General features: G+C 23.3%; 3 protein-coding genes across 7 annotated transcripts in view; all 3 read right to left on the bottom strand.

Annotated features, from left to right (window-relative positions):
• The window catches only part of LOC127286715 (spondin-1-like), a 55775-nt gene extending 45973 nt beyond the window's left edge, over nt 1–9802 (bottom strand). For all 4 annotated transcript variants that reach the window (XM_051313255.1, XM_051313257.1, XM_051313258.1 and 1 more), the window contains exon 1: nt 9560–9802. The gene's annotated coding sequence lies outside the window, so the exon portion shown is untranslated. The remainder of the gene's footprint in view (nt 1–9559) is intronic.
• Nucleotides 9803–14015: 4213 nt separating this feature from the next.
• LOC127286724 (trypsin epsilon-like) lies at nt 14016–18331 on the bottom strand. The gene is made up of 6 exons (XM_051313269.1): nt 18164–18331; nt 17886–17971; nt 17583–17686; nt 17231–17390; nt 17022–17144; nt 14016–14588 (listed from the first exon to the last, which is right to left on the bottom strand). Exons 1-6 carry the CDS (start codon nt 18216–18218, stop codon nt 14298–14300), a joined length of 819 nt encoding a protein of 272 aa, XP_051169226.1. The 5' UTR covers nt 18219–18331; the 3' UTR covers nt 14016–14297.
• A 256-nt stretch (nt 18332–18587) lies between these two features.
• On the bottom strand, nt 18588–22555 carry LOC127286714 (uncharacterized). 2 transcript variants are annotated; one of them, XM_051313254.1, is made up of 3 exons: nt 22340–22555; nt 20462–22237; nt 20175–20321 (listed from the first exon to the last, which is right to left on the bottom strand). In XM_051313254.1, the coding sequence occupies exons 1-3, from the start codon at nt 22421–22423 to the stop codon at nt 20292–20294; spliced, it is 1890 nt and encodes a 629-aa protein (XP_051169211.1). In that variant the 5' UTR covers nt 22424–22555; the 3' UTR covers nt 20175–20291. The 2 variants fall into 2 exon arrangements, with proteins under 2 accessions (XP_051169210.1, XP_051169211.1); XM_051313253.1 differs by having other exon boundaries at nt 18588–22237.
• Between the last annotated feature and the right edge of the window lie 87 nt (nt 22556–22642).

Below are 22642 nucleotides of genomic sequence, written 5' to 3'. Positions count from 1 at the left end.
AAAAATAACATTTTTTTATTTTGAAATTAATTTAAAAAAAAAAAATAATATCGATGTAATATATAAATAATAAAATAATGCAAAAATTCACTAATTAGAATTATTAAATTAAAAAAGTTTCAAAAATTGGAGGGTATATATATTTTTTTTTTTTTTTGCCAAATCTTAAAGCTTTTCAAAACCATTTTTGAATCCAAATTCAGAAATATTAACAATGAAATGTTGAATCACGTGACCTAACACTAACAAATGCCCTTAAAACGTAATAAATGTAACTCTTTTTATCCCAAAACAATAACTGTGCGAAAAATCTTTTGTGACGTTAACGTCAAAATCATGAAATAATCATAAAAATTCTTTTCGCTATATAAGTATAATCCATGAATGGTTTTAATTGCATTTTTTTTTATATCTCTCCCCCACCCCCTCCTTCTCTCTCACTCTACCTTTACAGATTTAATTGACCCGATTATAGCGAAAACTCGTAAAAATAAAAATTGTTTTTTATATTTTCTAAACTGTTACATTAATGCCAAATAGTTATTGTCAAAGTAAAAGATATATAAACTTTAATATCTAGATTTTACTATATATTCAAAAAAAAATGGTAGTATTTAAAACTATATTAATAATTTTTCTGAAAATTTCCTTTGGAAAATATATATTTTTTATTTCAAATATTGAAATAAAAAAGAGAAATATTTATATATTTGGAAAAAAAATATTATAGTGCTTAATGTAAAGAGACGGAAATCCTATCTATATTTTTTTAATAAATCTCAATTATCATCTTTTTATCTCAATGTATCTCTGCTCAATCTCTTTTTATCTCATTTAGTATATTTTTTCATCTCCTCCAATCATCGTCTTTCTCTTTTTATCCTTTTCTGTCTCCTTCTATATCTTGTTAACTTTTTTGTTATTTTCTCCAATTTCTGTCCATCTCTTTTTATCCCTTTCTGTATCCGCTTCCAACTTAATTTTTAACTTTTTTATTATCTCTTTCTATCCTTTTCTGACTCCTTCTATAATTTTTTATATTTTCATTATCTCCTTCAATTTCCGTTCATTTCTTTTTCTCCCTTTCTGTCTCCTTCCATCTCTTTTTTATCTTCTTTTATCTCTGTCTATCTCTTTTTGTATCCTTTTCTGTCTCCTTCTATATTTTTTTTAAATTTAATTTTATTTCTTTCAATTTCCGTCTACATCTTTTTATCTCTTTCTGTCTTCATCTATCTCTTTTTTTATCTTTTTTTTTATCTCCGTCTACCTCTTTTTATCACTTTCTCTCTCCTACTATATCTTTTTTTTATCTCGTACAATTTCTGTCTTCTTCTATCTCACTTTTTAACTCCTTCAATATTCTGTCTTCTTCTATCTTTTTTTAATCCTTTTTGTTATCTCCGTCTGTCTCTTTTTAGCCCTTTTCAGTCTCCTTCCATGTGTTTTTATTTTTTATATCTCCTTCAATTTCCGTCTATATCCTTATCCCTTTCTGTCTCCTTCCATTTCTTTTTTACCTTTTTTTTATCTCCGTCTATTTATTTTTATCCCTTTCTGCCTCCTTTATACCTCTTTTTATCACCTTTAATTTCCGTCTATCTCTTTTTATCCCTTTCTATCTCCTTCTATCTCTTTTTCACACTTTCTGTCTCCTCCCTCACAGCACCAGATATCCTAGGATATTCCAAAAACATCCCTTGGATATCCTAGGGATACCCTAGGGTTATCCTAAGGATACTTTAAGGATATCCAAAGTAGCGGCGGTTAGGATATCCCAGGGATATCTAAGGATGTCCCTAAGACATCCCAGGGATATCCTAATCATTTCCCCGGATATTATTAGGATATCTTCAGGACGTCCTAAGGATATCCCAAGGATATCCCTGGAATAATTAGTGATGTCCTTAGGACGTCCTAAGGATATCCACAGTATATCTATATTATCTTAAGGGTTAGAATATCCCTGAGTCGTTTTAAAAATGTCCCTAAGATATCCATTAAACGACCCTAACATACAAATTAATTAAATAAAAATGGAAAACATATTTTTTGAATATATTTCCAAGATATCTAAATTGTACTTTCGGTGCGTGTGTTAGAACAAAAAATTTTCATTCGGTCAGTCCCATAAAAAACGAATTTAAAGTGTCGAAAATCGCATTTTTGACTTAAATATATGCTCTAATTATCAACTTTAAGGCCCAGAATTGAAAGATGATTGACAATCACGGGAAACCTATTTGTATCAAAAAATCGCTATCTCAAATAGTCAAAATTTGAATCATAATGATATCCTAGGGAGATCTTAGCGATATTTCTAGAATATTTTAACGATATACCAAGTTTATCCCAAGAGTATCCCCACGATATCACTAGGATATCCCTGGAATATCCCAGGGATATCCCCAGGATAACTCAGAATAGCCTAAGTATATCCCCAGGATATCCCAAAATATCCTACGTAACGGCGGTTTGGATGTTCTGAGGATATCCTCAGGATATCCTAGGATATCTTATGGACGTTTGCAGTGTATCCTACATTAGTTTAGGATATTCTGAGGATATCCTCAGGGAGGGTGTTGTGAGGGCTTTTATCTCCCTTCTTTCTTTTTTAATCTCTTTTTATTTCTTTTTATCCCTTTGCTGAAAATTTTTAATCTGATTTTATGTTTTATTTAATTCTCATGTAAAGCAAATTTCATTCTCTTTCTCCTCTTTTCTAGCTTCTCGCTCGTTAGTCTAATCATTTTTTTTTTTACAAAAAGATTAAGTCAACTTTACCATCACATTAAAATTTAAATAGCAAGAAGATGAAATTTTGAAACTGATTAAAATTTACAATTAAGGGATGAAATGCGCTAGAACAGAATAAAAAATTAAAAATAAGTGGTATTGGAATTTGTAATAAAAGATCGAAAGGGATAAAAATTTACAACAATGGTATGAACCGTGTAGGAGTATGTCAAAGAGAAGAAAAATTTTGCAAAAAAAAAAAAAAAAGAAAAGAAGAAATAAAATGTGATAGAAAATTTTCAGTAAGTTTGTGAAAAAAGTACCCTGTGGGCAAAAAACCATGTTCGTTCTAAAAACGTTTTAAGGCCAGGTCCAAGTGAGGCAGCGCCATCTAGATTGAAACTAAAATTTTGGAAAATTTTCAACAGCCTTTTCTTGAAAACAAGAAGGTAAAATGCTTTTTCCTTTATGGATAATTGATTATTGGCAAGATATACACCAGCTAAAACTTTTTTTGAGTTAAAATAATAAAAAAAATTTCATGTCAATAAATTAAATATGAACACTTTTTTTACAAAAACTGTAACAGTACTTTCTCAGAAATTACAATCAAAAATGCAATTTCCATTTGGAAAATTAATAAACGCTAAAAAATACACGACCTAAGATTTACCAATCACGAAAATAACAAAAAAAATGTATTTTAACATAACATATTTTACTCATTATGACAGCCGTTTGGCAGGTTATATATGTCACCAGACGTTTCGCAGTTTTGCTAACCACCTGAAATACATAATCTACCAAAGGGCTGTCACAATCAGTGAAGCAGTATCAATATGTTAAATATTTAATAAAAATTTTTTTTGTTATTTTCGTGATTGGTAAATATTAGGTCGTGTATTTTTTAGCGTTTATTAATTTTCCAAATGGAAATTGCATTTTTGATTGTAATTTCTAAGAAAGTACTGTTACAGTTTTTTGTGAATAAAGTGCTCATATTTAATTTATTGACATGAAATTTTTTTTATTATTTTAACTCAAAAAAAAGTTTTAGCTGGTGTATATCTTGCCAATAATCAATTATCCATAAAAGAAAAAGCATTTTACCATCTTGTTTTCAAGAAAGGGCTGTTGAAAATTTTCAAAAATTTTAGTATCAATGTAGATGGCGCTGCCTCACTTGGACCTGGCCTTAAGGACGTTCTTAGAACGTTTCATGTCCACCAAATAATGTTCTGGAACATATTAAAAACATGGATGTTCAAATAATGTTCCAGAACATTATTTGGTGGACATGAAACGTTCTTTAAACGTTTTTAGAACGTACATGGTTTTTTGCCCACAGGGTAATATATAAAACGAGATTAAAAATTTTTAAACTCTCTTTAATCTTTTTTCTTGAATTTAAATTAAAGAAAAAAGATAAATGAAGCTTTTTTTAAGGAAAATAACGCATTGTAACGTTACTTTAATAAAAAAAAATAAGAGTACCAATCGCTATAAGTAACACATTTTCTTGTAACTGCGGTTACTTTCAAAAATAAACCGGGCACATTGTTATTGGTAAATATATTTACATTGTTAAGTTTCAATGTAGAAAGCCATTTAGCAAAACCATAGTTGCGCTCTGATGAGTCATCTCTGTGAGAGTACGTGGTATTATGTATTTGAATTCCCATCCACATTCTGTGGTCGTGCTGAACAGCGGAAATGGCAGAATGCCAGATCGAGACAAACGCCATGTCCTATATCCATTATTTAGTCGTATATATATATATACATAGAAAATAAAAGTATTCAAAAATTCATTATTCATTCATAATCAATTTTCACCCTTAGTTATTTTTTGAATACATATATATATAGATATATATTTATGAAATGACTTATGCTTTTTTTTGGATTTAATGAGTTTTAAGGATATCAATAAATTTTCCCTTCTTTTTCTCTCCCATATTTTAAATCGAAAAAATTAATTCTATATAATAAGAATTAATTATTTACTTGTAATATTTCTTACATTTTAACACTCTTTAATTCTTCAAAATTTTTAATTATAACCGTAAGCTTGCAGCAACCTTGCAGCCGAGCAATATTGCCAACCTTGCACGACAAACTTGCGGCAAGGTTACTGCAATCTTCAAATCTTCCACCTGACCGAAAGCTAGCATTGGTAAGTTCACCGAAAGATTGCAGTGTAAGGTTACTGCAAGATTGTACGATAAGATAATCGCAAGATTGCTCAGTAAGCTTGAGGCAAGGTTGGTGCAAAGTTGTCAAATAACTTTGCTTTGAATCTAAAAAAATTCCAGGGTCTATATTTCCAATTTTTTACAATTTTTGAATTTTAAATTATACATATTCAAAAATCCTTTTCAGACAAATCATGTTTGCGTATTCACATTGTTTACGTTAGATAAAAAATCTATTTTGTATTTCATGTATTTTCTGTTAAATATTAGTTTCTCGAAAATTATGCTTTTTCATTGTTAAATCCTTTCACGTTTATTAATTTCATTATAATTCAGCTTAAATTTTCCATTAGAGAATTTATTTTCTAAAAAAATTTATAATAAAAAATTATTAAAATTGCAAAAAAAAGTTATAATAAAAATTATTAAAATTAAAAGAAAAAAAATTATTAAAAATTATTATAAATATTAAAAAAATAAAATAAATAATAAACTATTGTTAGATGTAAAAATAAAAAAAAATGTTATTTTAATGTCACAAATATATAGAAGATGTTGTCTTAATATTCAAGAAGAAAAAAGAAAAGAAAGAAGAAGAAATTAGGTAAAATATCTGTAAGTCAAAAGTGGCTGTGTGGATTGCGTATAAGGTTCGCGTCCCAAGGAACCTGGGTTCAATCCCCCATGGGTTCGAAATTTTTCAAAATTATTAATAACTATTTTATATACTGTAAATTAATCTTAAATAGAATAAAAATTTTCTGAAATTTAAAATTTGCAAAATAAAAATTTTTTAAAATAAAAAATTTTCAAAATAAAAAAATTGTAAAATAAAATTAACGATACTCGTATGTTGGATTTATATATAAAATAATTAAACGACAAAGAGATAAAAATTCTTTAGAATTTTTAAAAGCAGGTCAAAATCCTATACTGCATCAGGTGTGCAAGTTGGTGGGGGGGGAGGGGGAGGGGAGTGTAAGAGAAAAATAGAGATCTGCTGAGAATAAATTCATCTAAATGGAGGCGCATAGAACGAAAGGCCGGATGTGCAATTTGAAGAAAGAATTGCCTCCAGGATTGCCAATAAGTCCCGGAAACATGCTTTTTTTTTACAAAAAAAAAAAAAAAAAATTCTCACTGAGTATGAATAAAAGTTATTTTTCATGATAAAGGAAAAATTTTTCTTTCTATACTTAAAATCATATGAAAAGCAAAAAAAAAAAAAATTCTATAGCAAATATAATTTTTTTTAATTATAAAATTTTTTTTGTTTTATTTCTCCAATCGCTTATCAATTTATAATAAAATAAAAAAAAATGTTCCGTACATTTTTGTTATTGAGAGAAAGGGGATAAATTTTTACAAGGACTATAAATCGTGCATCTATTTATTGTACAGTAATAATTTTTTTTTAATATCAAATATACAATAAAAAGAATGTCAATGAATCAAAAAAAAAAAAAAAAAATTTTTTTCATTGAAATATTTCTGACTTTGTCAGAAATGTCAATAATGAAAGATTGATGCGCTCTAATTTTGATGTATTATTCCGAGTGTAAACGCATCAGTAAATACAAGAGAAGATGAATTTACCTGCCTTCTAGTTGCCAATATATATACTTTTTTTTTGTTTTAATTAGGAAATTTTTTTTTAGATCATTTTGCATTGTTTTTTTCTTTTTTTTATAGTTTTTATAATTTTTTATTTCTAATTTATATTCTATTTAAGATTATTATATATACAATATATAAAACATTTGGGAATAATTTAAAAAAAAAATCTCGCACACATGGGGGATCGAACCCAGCACCCTTGGGACGCGAGACTTGTTGGCAGTCCACACAGCCACTTCGACTAATACATATTTTACCAATTTTCTTCTTTTTTCTTTTCCATTTTTCTCGTTGAATATTAAGACTATACACTTTCTTCTGTTTGTGATAACAAAATAATTACATTATTTTTCAATTTTTACATCTAATAATACTTTATCATTTTAATTTTTTTTTTAAATATCATAAAATAATTTTTTTTAGATTAAGAAATAAATAAACAAAAAAATTAATAATATGATAATTAAATTAATTAAAAAATTGCAAATAAGTTAATTACATTTTTAATTACAATATAATAAAAAAAAATTAATAAAATATAAAATAAATTTTTTCAAATTGTTAATAAATTAATTAAGTAATTAAAAAAATAATTCAATGAATTTAGGAAATAAAAAAAAAACAGTCGTAGAATCTGACGAGCAACTTTTATTAATTTAGGAAACACTTTTATTACTATAGAGAGTCATGAATTTAAAAATTATTGTCAATCCTTCCTTATGAAATCTCGTAAACTCTGATAATAAAGAAGAATGTCAACTACCTCTTTTTTTGCTCTTGCTTTATTAGCATAGAAACTAATCAAAGTCAACTTTATATAAAAAAAAAATAATTAATTGTTAATTAATAAAATAAATTATAAAATTTAAAATTAAATTACGAATTATAAAAATAAAATTTCAAAATAATTCAATTTTTTTATTTCATGTTTAAATTAATTAAATATTATTATTATTATTATTATTATTATTATTATATTCTTATTAATTACTAATAATTATTATTAATTTTTTGTATTTAAAAATTTTTTTTTTAATTTTTAAATTATAAATTTCGCCTCTGATATTTTAACCTGTGATTAAATTATTTTGTAAATAATTATTAAATAAATTATAAACTGAAATATTAAATTAACATAAATAACAGAAATTAATAATTTAATTAATGGTATTTAATATTTAATTTAAAAAATAAATAAAATCAATATTCGTACTAGAGGAAAATATTTACAGCAATAAATTATTTGCATTTAATTTATGTTATATATTATCAATTAATGTGCAATATTTAAATATAATTAATAAATAATTTATAAAATAATTTAGTGTAAAGTAAATTTAAAAATAAAATTAAAAACTCGGTTATATTTGAAGAAGTATATATATATATATGTGTGTGTGTATATATGTGAGAATTCTGTTTTGACATTCAAGGCCTTCTTAAAAAAATACGAGGGAGAACGAATGTTGTAAGGGGCAAAGAAAAAGTAGAAAAAAAAGTAATAAGAGAGAAAATTAAGAGAAAGAAAAGCAATGAATGATCTAAAATAAATTTGAATTCAAGACAAAATTTTTCAAACTAATTGAAAAAATTTTTTTTTAAATTAATCAACAGATAAATAAAACTTGCAAATAATGACGTTAAATTCATCTTTATACTCGATTTCTTAGAAAAAAAAAATTAATTTCAATGATTAAAAACAAAAAAAAAATTATTATTTACATTTTCATATTTATACTTTCTTCTTATCTTGACTTATACTTTGATTTGCAATTTTTTTTTTATTTAATTTTAAAATTGAAATTTTTTTTTTTTATAAACGATATAAAAATAAAATTAAAATAACAAAAATTGTCAATTAAAAATGTTAATATTTTTCAAAATTGATAGAAATATTTTAAATAATTTGATAATTATAGAATATAATAATAAATTAATTAAATAAATAATAATAATATTTATTTTATTGTATACCCATTAGGGCTTTTACAAATTCCTTAACAGAAATTAATTAATTAAATAACTAATTAAATAAATGAATAATAAAAGAAATTAACAATTAAATAATTAATTAATAAATATAATTTTCAAAATTGACCAATATGTAAAACTAAATTTTACGAAGAATAAAAAGCAGTTTTACTTATTAAAATCAATTTGTTATTATCGCTATTAGAAAATTAAAAAAAAAAATAAAGAAAAATAAAAGAAAAGTTAATTAAATGAGTCAGCCTTTTTGTTTTGTTGAATAAAGTTAAATTGACTTGCGCATTAATTAAGCGAACCACTTGAAAAGATACACCGGAAGTTGATCTCCTTAGATGTTTAAGCCGCGGGAGCTGAATTCTAATCCCAAGAAGTTCAAACTAGCAAGAATCTCAGTAAGTTGGCAAAAAAGACGCAAATCCATCTCCACTTGGGAAAACTTACTTTAAGGATCTTGGAAAAAATAATTTTCTTTTTCCCCAATGACCCGATTTTATTTCCCAATGCCAATTCAACTCGGATTCTTGAGAAAAAAAAAAAAAAAATTTGCTAACGACTTATAATCTGTAAATTATTATTATCCTCTATATTTTCTGCAAAAAATCTCTTATGATTAATTAGTAGAATAATTTTTAAAATGTAAAAATAACTGGGATTTATTTGCATATATTTTTTGAAGATAAAACTCTTACTTAGAATTTTTGGGTATTAAAAATAATAAATATAAATATTATAATATATAATTAATTACATATTATTATAATTATAATTAATTATTTATTATATATAATTATTATTGTAAAAATTATTACATAATTTTAGTATTAAATAGAAATAATATTTTCATTTTAGATTAAACATATATTAACTATAAAAAATTAATGCAAAAAAAAAACTGCCTTACTTAAAACTTATTGAAATTAATTTAACAAAAGAATAAAAATAAGATAAAAATTAATTTAACTAAATTATAATATAATTAATAAAAATTAAATTAAAATAAAAAAAAAATTATTACTACTTACGTTAAATTTGATGATAATGATGCAATAAAAAAAAGGCAACAGGGATAAAAATATGACTAGTAAATAAATTGTGCCATAATTGTGTGAAGACTTGCTAACTAAAACAAGTCACGTGGACATGAAAAATATACACTTTAAAAAATGTGTATGTTTTTTTTTCTTGTATATATGTGTGTAAGTGAATATTAAAAAGAAAAAATTAAAATAATTTTCAAGTTAACTGCCGCGCTTGAGAACACGGCGAATACTGACCAAAAAAAAAAATGTGTGTCTGACGTTAAACGGTCAACATCACTGACAATTTGCGCGCGCATCAACAACATGTGGAATTCCCTCGCGTGCGCGCGGTAATTTCTCCGGAGCGCGTTTATAACAACATCATTTACACGAAAAAGAAAAAAAGATACTATTAAAAATCGAAAGGAACAACAATTTTTTAAATATTAATTTTTTATTACTTTTTTAATAAGTAATTTTTTTTTATTTTATTAGATTTCTTTTTTTGAAATATTAATTAATTTTCAAAAATATAAAGTTAAAAATTTTCCCGCCATATTGGATCCGCTATTTTGAAATTTTGAAAACTGACCCCAGATTCGTGATCAGCGACCCCAAAAACCCCCCGTGTAAAAAGTGTCAAGCGAATTTGATTAATTTAAAAAAAAATCCGTTGCCATATTGGATCCGCCATTTTGAATTTTTGAAAACTGACATCGAATTCATAATCAGTGACCCCAAAAACCCCCGAGTAACAAGTTTCAAAACAATATCGAACGATTTTTTTTAATGGCTTCCATTTTGGATCCGCCATTTTGAATTTTTGGAAACTGACATCGAATTCGTAATCAGCGACACTAAAAACTCCCGAGTAACAAGTTCCAGGCAAATTATGGAGAAAAATAAAATTTTTAGTCCGACATATTAAAGTTGCCATTTTGAATTTTGAAAAACCTTGAAAACTACCTAAAGTGAATTTAAAAAAAAAAATCTTTCCCGTTAATTGTTTAGTACACTACACATTAATTATTTACTTTTTGATTGCTAAAAATAGAAATTATTCTGCCATTAAATTTATTTTTACTAAAATATTTAATTAATTGTTTTTATCATGATAAATATTATGTAGCACAAAATAATTGAACAAACGAAGAAACTAAAAAAAGAAAAATATAATGCATAATTATTTGATTAATGAATTTTTATTGAATTATGGAGAACAGAGTGGAAAAGAGAGTGAATACACATATATATAGAAAGAGAAATAATTACCAAAAAACGACGACGACGATGTTCAATTAACTCGTAAATAAAATAATTTATCCTTCAACAAGACTAAGCTAATAAATTAGTGGTTTTTACGTTTTTCTTTATAATTCTAAAACTAAAAATACGATAGCAATGAATTTTACTTAAAAACTTATGACTACTGCGAATATAACATTAAAAAATTTTTTTTTTTAATAATAATTTGCTTTTTATTTAGAATGATTTATAAAAAGATTTTCCAGACTTTTCATTAATAATTAATTAAATTATTACTAATAGACTAATTTAATAAAATTTAATGTATATTTAATTTAAATAAATGATTATTAATTATTAATTGATTAAATTATATATCAATAAAATAATCAAATTATTAATAAATAAATTAATATTAATAATTAATTAAATTCAATTTAAGTAAATGAATGAATTAATTAATTGAATTATTATTGTCAGTCAAGTGTTTATCTTTATCTTTTTTAAAACACCAAAACAAGGTAAAAATAGAAATAAAATAAAAACAATATTTAATTTGAATAATTACAAATAATAGTTGATTCTTAATTTTCTTTACAGACTACATCAATTTTTAACATCTATGTATACTTAAATAACTGCACAAAAAATTTCAAACACTCTGTATATCATTTTAATCTGGTATGTTAATATTTTTTAACTTTTAATTTATAATTATTTACAATTGTTATTAATGTTAATATTAACAAATTTAAATCTCTCATATAAAAAATCGATCTAGTTTAATCCATTTTTTGCAGACACGAATAAGTGTCGAAACGCGTAATTTTTTATAAAGATTTAATATTCTTAAAAAGCCTTTAGGCCAAACAAACAAAAACGTCTTTTATTTTTGAATTATTATTTATGAACCAATGGATTAATTATTAAAGAATTATTGAGATTAAATTTCAATGAATTATTGAAACTAAATTTCAATGAATTAATTAAATTATATATTAATGAACTAATTTAATTATTTATAAATTAATTAAATTACTATTAATTTTCTAAATGAATTAATAATTAATTCATTTACTTTAATATCACTGGATGAATAAATGAATGAATGAATGAAATGAATTAATGTAATTAATTGTTAATAAATGAATTAAATTATTATTAACGAACTAATGGATTGTTTATTAAAAAATTAATGAAATTAAATTTCAATGAATTAATTAAATTATATATGGATGAATTAATTTAATTATTTATCAATTAATGAAATTACTATTAATTTTCTAACTGAATTAATTAATAATTAATTTACTTTAATATCACTGAATGAATAAATGAATGAATGAATTGAATTATTATTAATGAACTAATTTAATTAATTGTTGTGGAATAATTTAATTTCAATTTATATTTAATTTAAATAATTCATTATTAATTAATTAAATTATATATATCGGTGAATAAATAAATGCAGAATTAAATGATTATTAATCATGTAATGGATTAATTATTAATGGTTAAATAAAATAAAATTTCAATTAATTCATTATATTAAATATCAATGAATTAATTAAATTACTATTAATTTTCTAAATGAATTAATAATTAATTCATTTACTTAAATATCACTGGATGAATAAATGAATGAATGAATGAAATGAATAAATGTAATTAATTGTTAATAAATGAATTAAATTATTATTAACGAACTAATGGATTGTTATTAAAGAATTAATGAAATTAAATTTCAATGAATTAATTAAATCATATATCGATGAATTAATTTAGTTAATTATAAATTAATTAATTACTATTAATTTTCTAACTGAATTAATTAATAATTAATTTACTTTAATATCACTGAATGAATAAATGAATGAATGAATTGAATTATTATTAATCAACTAATTTAATTAATTGTTGTAGAATAATTTATTTTCAATTTATATTTAATTTAAATAATTCATTATTAATTAATTAAATTATATATTTATATATCAGTGAATGAATAAATGCAGAATTAAATGATTATTAATCAACTAATGGATTAATTATTAATGGTTAAATAAAATAAAATTTCAATTAATTAATTATATTAAATATCAATGAATTAATTAAATTACTATTAATTTTCTAAATGAATTAATAATTAATTAAATTATATATATATCAGTGAATAAATAAATTCAGAATTAAATGATTATTAATGAACTAATAGATTAATTATTAATGGTTAAATAAAATAAAATTTCAATTAATTAATTATATTAAATATCAATGAATTAATTAAATTAATTATTAATAGATTAATTAAATTATAATTAATGAACTATGTTTTAAGGAGGAGATATGTCTTGCACCACTATTCAGTAGTGTGGAACTGAACTAAATATTGATATCCGGTGAAATTGTATATTGAATATAATGTATTAATTAAATAATGTATCATTACTGTAAAGCAAAAAAAAAAAAAACTTTACTTCTTGGACTAACTAAGATGTTTACACTGTTGCACTTCAAGAACTAAAATACACCAACTTTTACAAATATTATTTTTGAATAATAAATTAAAATTGTTTCGATGATTTACATCAATATAAAATTTCACTATTTCGAGGAAAGTTCATTTGAAAAAAATATCGAAAAAATGAAATTTATGAAATTAAAAAAATATTTAAAATGCTTACATTTTAATCTGCTATTCTAGCTCCATACATCAATCCTTCTTTATCCTTTCGTCCATCTACACAAAGCGAGTCAAATATCAAAGGGACTTTACCTCAGCGACGCCGTTACCAACCTGCTTCGCTATAGCTTTCGTTATATCTCCGATTATAACCTGCAGCGCTGAAAGAACATTGAATTTCGCTCTGAAAATTTTTTCAGCTTACCTTTGAATACTTTAACTAACTATTTATGCAAAAAAATCGATTTTTTGAACTTGTATAATGTGTTGGCTCCCCATTAATAAAGATTAGGTGTTGACAAAACAGTAGGAGATTAAAAACTGTTGATAAAAGATATTACAAAATCGCAGGCGAATTCAAGATTGATTTCTCCTTTTTATAACGAATTTAACAAAACGCCATAATACAGATTCACAATTTTTTGTAGAATACTCAAAGGAAATCATTTATTTCTTGATTTGTAACACAAAAGGATTTTTGTAGCCTCATAATACTTTAAAGTGTTAGGTGGATGTGTGCACTACAAGTGTTGGTTCTCTCTTTATTGATTCACATTATTATTTAATTATTTGTAACAGTTTGGCCAGTGAAAGAATATCATCAAATTTGGTATAAAAAATTGAAAATAAAAATACTAACTAGTCAGAGATCGCACTACAGGTGACTGTAATTGTCGATTAAAATTTTGGTGTTAAAGATTAAGACAAGAAACAAGGCAATATTTAATTTCTAATTTACATAATAAAATCGAGAAATTAATTTAATATTAAAATTATTTTCTTATTTCTAAAACATATATAAATTGTTAATTAATTAAGATGTGGATATTTTTCAAGACGCTCTTGACCAACGTAAGTTTTAATCCATTCATAGTAATAAGGAATTCCAGTGAGTAACAGGGGTAAATCTGTAAAATTGCAGAAGTCATCATGCATCATTACTGCTGCTAATTTTCCATTAATAACCCCTGGACTTCCTGAATCACCGAAGCAAAATTTTGCCTCCTTTCTATCAAGCACGAGAAGACGTTCGTTTAATTTATGAATTCTTATGTCATTTATTTGTATTGTTTGTTCTGTCAAGTGGCTTATCCATTGATTCTGAAAATTAAATTAAAATTCTATATATGGGTTATTGTTTTATTAAATATATAATATTAATTTTAATGTTGTAAATTAGAGAAATTATATTTAATATACGTTTAATATATACCTATGGATTAGCTCAATCAAACCTTGAGAGAATAACATAATTATTGATGGAATTGCTACTGGTAATCAATTTGATGTATGATCTATATTAATTTCTCAATAGCATTTGACGGCGATGATTATGGAATTCTATTTTTAAAATTACTATACTGCTAATAAATTATTGTAAGCGAAGATAAGGTGAAGATTTTCTGTTACATTGTCAAATGTCAATTAAATATTTGAAAACCAAAAATTAAGAATACTAAATGACATAAAAAATTATGTATCACTATGTCAAATAAAATTCATAATAAAATAATAATTCGCTTTGTAAAATAACTTTCAAATGTTTTATTAACAATTAATTACATTAATTAATAATGAATGAACTAATTTAAATTAATTATTCATGAATTAATTAAATTAAGTATGAATGAATTATTTTAATTAATATTCAAAGAATGAATTTAATTAAGTATCAATTGTTTAATTTCAAAGTATTGCCGCGAGAATTTTGCTAGTGCCTTTCTATAGGCATCACTCATTACTTAATTTGGTAACCATGCACCCCATTTCAAGAATGTGTGTGATTTCGTTAAATTGTACAAAACGTTAGTATGCAAGAATTCGAGGAATAAGTCATTCGCCTTTAATATCGACTGTCAAAAATCTCTTTATTTTATTAGTAAATTGGTGATTAATTATTTGTTGAACTCTCTTAAATCAATTTTGGTGACCTTTTTTTTATTGTTTTTACCGCGAACTTTACCTTATGTTTTTTAAGAATAAATGCAATTACTATTCTTAGTTTAAATGAACTGACGCCCATTTATTTTTGACATAATTACTCAATCCCAAACTATTAATTACCACAAATACTTAACTCGAAAATAAAACACAATGAATAAATTTAATTAATCTAATTATTCATGAATCAATTCAATTATTATTAATGAATAAATTTAATAAATTATTAATGAATAAACAAATTTAAATTAATTATTCACGAATAAATTTAATAAAGTATCAATGAATTACTTTTTATTAATTATCAATGAATAAATTCAATTAATTTAATTATTAATGAATAAACTAATTTAAATTAATTTAATTATTACTGAATGAACAAATTTAAATTATTTTTTCATAAATGAAATATCAAAGAATTACTTTAATTAAATTAATTTAATGGTTAATAAATGAACTAATTAAAATTAATTATTCATGAATGAATTAAACTCCTTAACAATTATAACTCCTTTTAATTATCATTGAATAAATTAAATTAATCTAATTATTCATGCATGAATTTAATAAAGTTTCAATGAATTATTTAAATTAAATTAATTTAATGATTTATAAATGAACAAATTTAAATTAATTATGCAGGAATGAATTGAATGATTAATGAATGAACTAATTTAATTAAATATTCTTAAATGAATTAAAGTGATTATGAATGATTTTAATTAATTATCAATGAATGTATTAAAGTAAGTTAACTATTAATGAATTTACTAATTTAGATTATTTTTTATGAATAAAGTATCAATGAATTACTTTAATTAAATTAATTTAATGGTTAATAAATGAACTAATTAAAATTAATTATTCATGAATGAATTAAACTCCTTAACAATGAATTATTTTAATTATCATTGAATAAATTAAATTAATTTAATTATTCATGCAAGAATTTAATAAAGTATCAATGAATTATTTAAATTAAATTAATTTAATGAATTATAAATGAACAAATTTAAATTAATTATCCAGGAATGAATTGAATGATTAATGAATGAACTAATTTAATTAAATATTCTTAAATGAATTAAAGTGATTATGAATGAATTATTTTAATTAATCATCAATGAATGTATTAAAGTAAGTTAATTATTAATGAATTTACTAATTTAGATTATTTTTTATGAATAAAGTATCAATGAATTACTTTAATTAAATTAATTTAATGATTAATGAATGAACGAATTAATATAAATTATAATTATTTATGAATAAATTTAATTATCCCCTAATGAACTAATTAAAATATATATTAATGAATTAATAAAATTATGTATCAATGAATGAATTAAATTAATTTAATTATTATTCATGCTATATTTAAAGGCGGGAAATCAGCTTAAATTTAAATTCATATTCGTAACAATATTAATAAATATAATTAAACTCAGTTTGTAAATAATTCCAAAATATCGTGTAAAGGAAAATAAAAGAGATTTCTCGTAAAAATTATTTAGAAAAAATATAATGTTAGTATATAAGTATTTTTTTCCATTAATTTTAGTGTATTAAAAAAATATGAATTTATAGACTCACTTCTTCCCGTCCATATCCCGTGATTGTCATTGTAAATTCATTTTCCGTTATATTATATACATCTTGAAGATTCATCAAAGGAATGTAATGAATTTTATATGAAAAACGTAACAAACTCGTCAACTGAAAAAATAATATTTAAATTCTAATTTTGTATATTTATTTTATTAATTCCAATTGAATTAAATATAATAAAAATTCGTTTTTACCTCAATTAATGCAATATTGTGGTAAATTTCAGAAGGGTCATATTTCTCATGGATGTAAATTTTTTTGATGCTATGATAATTACTTTGCTCCGAAAAATTGTAATTTTCATAAGATTTAACGAATGTTGATCCTGTTATAACTTTAAAATTCTTATGTTGTCTATATAATGTAAAAGTAAAAGAAAATTGAAATTACTTTTTTAAATTTATATCTTCATTATCTTATTTATTTAATTAAAATTTAAAAAAAAATTAATAAAATTTAACTAAATAAATTGTTTAATTGAATTAAATTTATATTAATTTATAAAACTAAAATAAATTTAATAGAAAAGAAGAAAAAATTTTTTACTGTAGTGCAAAAAAATAAGCTGCAGATATAAGATGTCGAGTGGTTATTATTGCAGCGCCACAAAATTCAAGTTTTGGAAATGATTTATCAGCAAAAACTACAGCCTAAAAATTTAAAAATATCTGTAATTTTATTTTTATAAAAATAAATTTAAGTATTTTTAATCATTTTTTTTTTTTTAATTTTTACTTGAGATTTTAAAAAAATATCACATACAAAATAAAATAGTCAGCATGGTAAAATAAGTAAAGTGCCAGGAGAATTCATTATAAAAATCAATCGGTCTCTTAAAAAATCACTTACATTATATGGTGATAACTGAATGTCTATTTGAATGCCATTAAAGAGGATGTCAGGAGCAGATTTTTTTTCATATTTTGATTGCCAGTCTTGAAATATATTAAAATAATAAACAAAAATTTAATTTTTTTTTAACTTACTTTAATTTAATTAATTATTTCAAATTTTAATTATTATTATTGATATTATTATTGCGAAAAATAAGTTCACAAATTTTGGTAAAATTTTTGTAATAACAATTAAAAATTTAAATATTGAGACACTAAATTTTTATAAATTACCTGTCTTTGCAATTGAAATGAGATGAAAGAGTAAAGAGAAAGCGATAAACTGCATGTTTAGGAAAATACTGTTAAATTTGAGTCGATTTCTGTATGGTAAACTGAGAAAACGAAAAAAAATTAACCGGAAGCTTACGTGTTAATAATGATACTGCTATCTCTTGAATGAAATATTTAGAACAAAGACAGCATCGGGCCAAGGTTATTAGACTATTTATATATTTATAAATGATCATAATAGATAACATTAAAAATATTCGCAATTTCTGAAAAGAATCTTAACAACAATTTCATATTTATTTATAACATTTATTTAATTTACATATATGGACTAAGGCCCTTCAGATAGATAAAATACAAATTAATTGCTTCATGAATTACAATTTTTACAAATAACTTTCTAAACTAAATTGGAGTTTTCGAATTTTGGAAAACTGTTTTTTTTTTGAAGTTTTATTAGATTATTCTGAATTTTTTTATTTAATGATTTCAAAAATACAATGATTTAGAAATTTTTTATAATGAAGTCAACAATTTGGTTATTAAGGTGACAATTTAGATTAAAGATAATTAATCTGTTCTTTAATACCAATTTCGTGGAATATAAGGTTGCAAATTATTAAAGTGCAATGTACGTATATAATGTGCAAAATAATATTGATACAATGCATTGTAGCTTAAGTCGATATTGTATTCTGAATTAAATTTATCAATTCTTTCAATATCCGCAGAAATTATTTTAAGATTCAAGTCATTAATTTGCCTCAAACCCTCATTTGTTAAAACAAAAGTATGATCATGTGCTTCTCTATTATTATTTCCCTCTAAATATATCTTAAAACGTTTAGGATCTACATGATAAAAATGTACTCGATCATTAAGTTTGAAATTAACATCACTATAATTAAACATTTGATTACCGCCAAAATATTTATAATTAAAAACAGAAGAACCATTTCGTTCTAATTCAAATGAAAACTTTAATTCATTATTTTTAAAATATCTATTATTCGCACTACCAAATTGTTTTGATTCAATTGTCATAGATTTGTAGTTAAATAATATTTTCAAAAATAATCTGTCATTATTATCAAGAACATCAAAGGCATCATTTAAAATAGGTATAAATATTTCATTTTCAGAGATTTTCTTTTCTTTTAAAATTAATTCTGTCTGTTTATTTAAAACATTGTGCATACCTATATTTGACAAAATAAAAGAATTATAATTTACTTTAGTATTAAATCCTTTTAAATTTAATTTTAAACGACCTGGTTCGGCATGATAAATACGAATTATATCATTAAATTGAAAATTCTCCATCACATTAATAAGTTTTTGATATCCGGGATATCCTAAAAATTTATATTCAAAAATTTTTAAACCATTTCGTTCTAAACTGATCGTAAAATATAAACCAAAGTTTGAATGAATAGAGTTATGCCATTGTCGTAATTCTATTGTCATATTCTTGTAATTTATAAATATTGTTAAAAATTCCAAATCAGAATAACCTAATGCATGAAATGAATATTTTAAATTATTTACTTTATTAGCCAAAAAATAATTATTATTATTATTTAATTTCCTTTCCTTGTAAACAATCGTTTGCACACCTTCATTTGTCAAAATAAAAGAATTATTACTTATAACATTATTATATCCATCCAAATTTAACATTAAACGTTGTGATTCTGCATGATAAATATGAATTTTATCATTAATCTCAAACTCACGAATATCATTTATAAGCGGTTGATTATTTTGTCGAGAGCCAAAAAATTTATACTCAAAAATAGTTGTATCGTTCCTTTCTAAAATGAACGAAAAATATAATTCATTTCCAATCTCCATGTTAATTTTGCCAATGAATTGTTTTATTCTAATTATCATTTTATTGTAGTTTATAAATATTTTTAAAAATAACTTATCATCATGACCCAAAGCATCAAATACATATTTTAATTTATATTCCTTTTTTTCTGATATTTTTTGCAAACCAACACTAGTAAAACGATAAATATTATTCTGTGATATTGGATTATTGTAACCATTCAAATTTAATTTAAGTCCCTTTGGTTCACGATGGAAAATGTGTAGTTCATCATTAACTTTAAATTTGTGTACATCATTTATGAGCAATTGTTGATTTTGTGATCTATCGAGAAATTTATATTTCATAACAGTAGAGCCATTTCGTTTGAAATTTAACGAAAAATAATCATCAGGGATTGCATTACTTAATTGTTTTACGGATAATATCAAGTCCTTGTAATTTATAAATATTTGTAAAAATACCTTATTATCCAAACCTTGAGCATCAAATCTATAATGAATCAACGGTAAATATGGTTTGCCATTTTGAATTTCTCTCACATCCACCTTAATAAATAACATAGTATTTGAAATGGTATGATACGTTACGTCACTGATATACGTAATACCACGAATTTCTTCTATCACATAAACAGAGTAAACATCTGACAATAAATTGATTCTCATGTATTTTCCAACAATATTGTGACATTCGTTATTCAAATATAGACAACGATTTGTGAGATCAATTGGAGATTGAATTTTAAAGTTAACGTTAACATACGTTTTCTGTTTTCTTGTCATTAACATTAAAGGAGAAACATGTCTCAAATCTCGTTCCTCGCTCCTAGCTTGTAAATTTTTAGGATCTATACCAAAATCAATAGCAGGCATTACAGGATGTCCATTCAAAAGTCGTAGTTCCAAATCAGGATTTAATGAAATATTTTTAATGATCTTTTTCAAAAACGGCAATAAATTTATATCATAAAGATCAAGAAATATTTCAAAAATTGTTGGTATTATGTCTACAACAGAATCATCAATTGTAATTTGATTGTAAGGAATGTGGCGAATACGAAATTCACGTAAATTAGAATCAGTTCCATCATATCCGAAAAGACTCACAAATAAATTTAACTTTTCCTCGTAACTCCATTTTGTAATGTCGTTTCCCTTTTGATAATTTGAAATTTCCTTATAATTGTAAGGAGACGCTGATTGTACAATTGGATTTGAAATTACAAATTTTTGTTGATATAAAGTTGCAAACATATCATTCCACAAATTGAATGTTTCACCAAAACCAACAGCAATTTCTTTCCTATTGTAGTATTCAGCAAATTTTTGCAATAAAATCCAACTAGAGCCTTTATTCGGTTGTAAAAATCTTTCTACATTATTAATAGCTGATATAAAATGACTATTCAAATTTGTCTCCTGACATATTATTTTATCGAAAGAGTCTACAATATCAAAATTGATGTCATTACCATTAAAAAATGATGCCAAATATTCTTCTATACCGGAAACATCTTCTATACTGGAAATATCTGCTATACTGGAATTATCTTCTATAATGGAATTATCTTCTATACTGGAATTATCTTCATTACATTTTTCTGAACGTATAAATATTGTTGTTCGATCCATAAATTTTAATGATGATACAATATCTTTAGTATAATAGGGACTAATTCCAGTTAAATAATCATAATACTCAATGATATCAATCTGATTTTCCAATCCCAGATATAGACTATACTTTAATGACTTTAAAGTATTAATATCATTTACCGATAATAACATTTGTGTGTAATAATTTTCAACAAATCCGTAAATTTGGATATTTTTGTAAAATTTAGATTCAAATTCTTCTGATTCAAAAAGTGATGCATCATTAGAATCAAAAATTGGCAATGATAACCAGTTTTTGGTTTCAATTATCATTCGTACTCGAACATTATTTGAAACAGATACCATAGGAACGCAATCAAAATTTGCTGTTAATGTTTTGGTGAAATTTTTCTTCCCCGTAAGATCCAATATGTTTAATGATTCATATGGGGAATCAGCAAGACAATAAAAATATAAATTTTCAATTTTAGAAGCAGTTTCCAGCTTTAAATTGAATGTTGTACCTTGTTTAATTATTATTTGAAAATGAGTTTTGTAATGAGAAAATTGGTTTTGAATCATACGACTTGTCCATGGTTCAGAAAATTCTCGAACTAAAGGCTCGGCAATTCGTGTTGTCATCTAAAAGATGAATTTATTATTAAATGTATAATGCATGTGCTGATGAAGCAGAGATTTAATTTTAAAGTAATATTAATTTAGATTAATATTTTTAAAACTTACGTCCAAATTCCATTGCAGTGTCTCATGAGAAATTGTACTCGACACAAATATTAGAAGTAATTTTACGAATATTAACGAAATCATGATTTACTATTTCATGAGTAATAACAACTTCGATAAAAAAAATTAGTTAACTTTTACTTTTTATATATTTTTTACAGTTTACATAGGTGTAAAAATCGATAGAACATTGATAATCAATGACGATAATATTAAATCAATAGTATATGGTTTTAGCAAAATTCCAATAAAAGCATAGATGATATGACGTATATTTGCACCCTTTATAATAAACAAGAATAA

Source organism: Leptopilina boulardi, unplaced genomic scaffold (assembly GCF_019393585.1).
Source record: "Leptopilina boulardi isolate dan_hultmark-lab unplaced genomic scaffold, ZJU_Lbou_2.1 LbouV2_362, whole genome shotgun sequence".
NCBI lineage: Eukaryota > Metazoa > Arthropoda > Insecta > Hymenoptera > Figitidae > Leptopilina > Leptopilina boulardi.
Note: the sequence above shows the minus strand (reverse complement) of the source record. Positions and strands in the feature narration are given on the sequence as shown.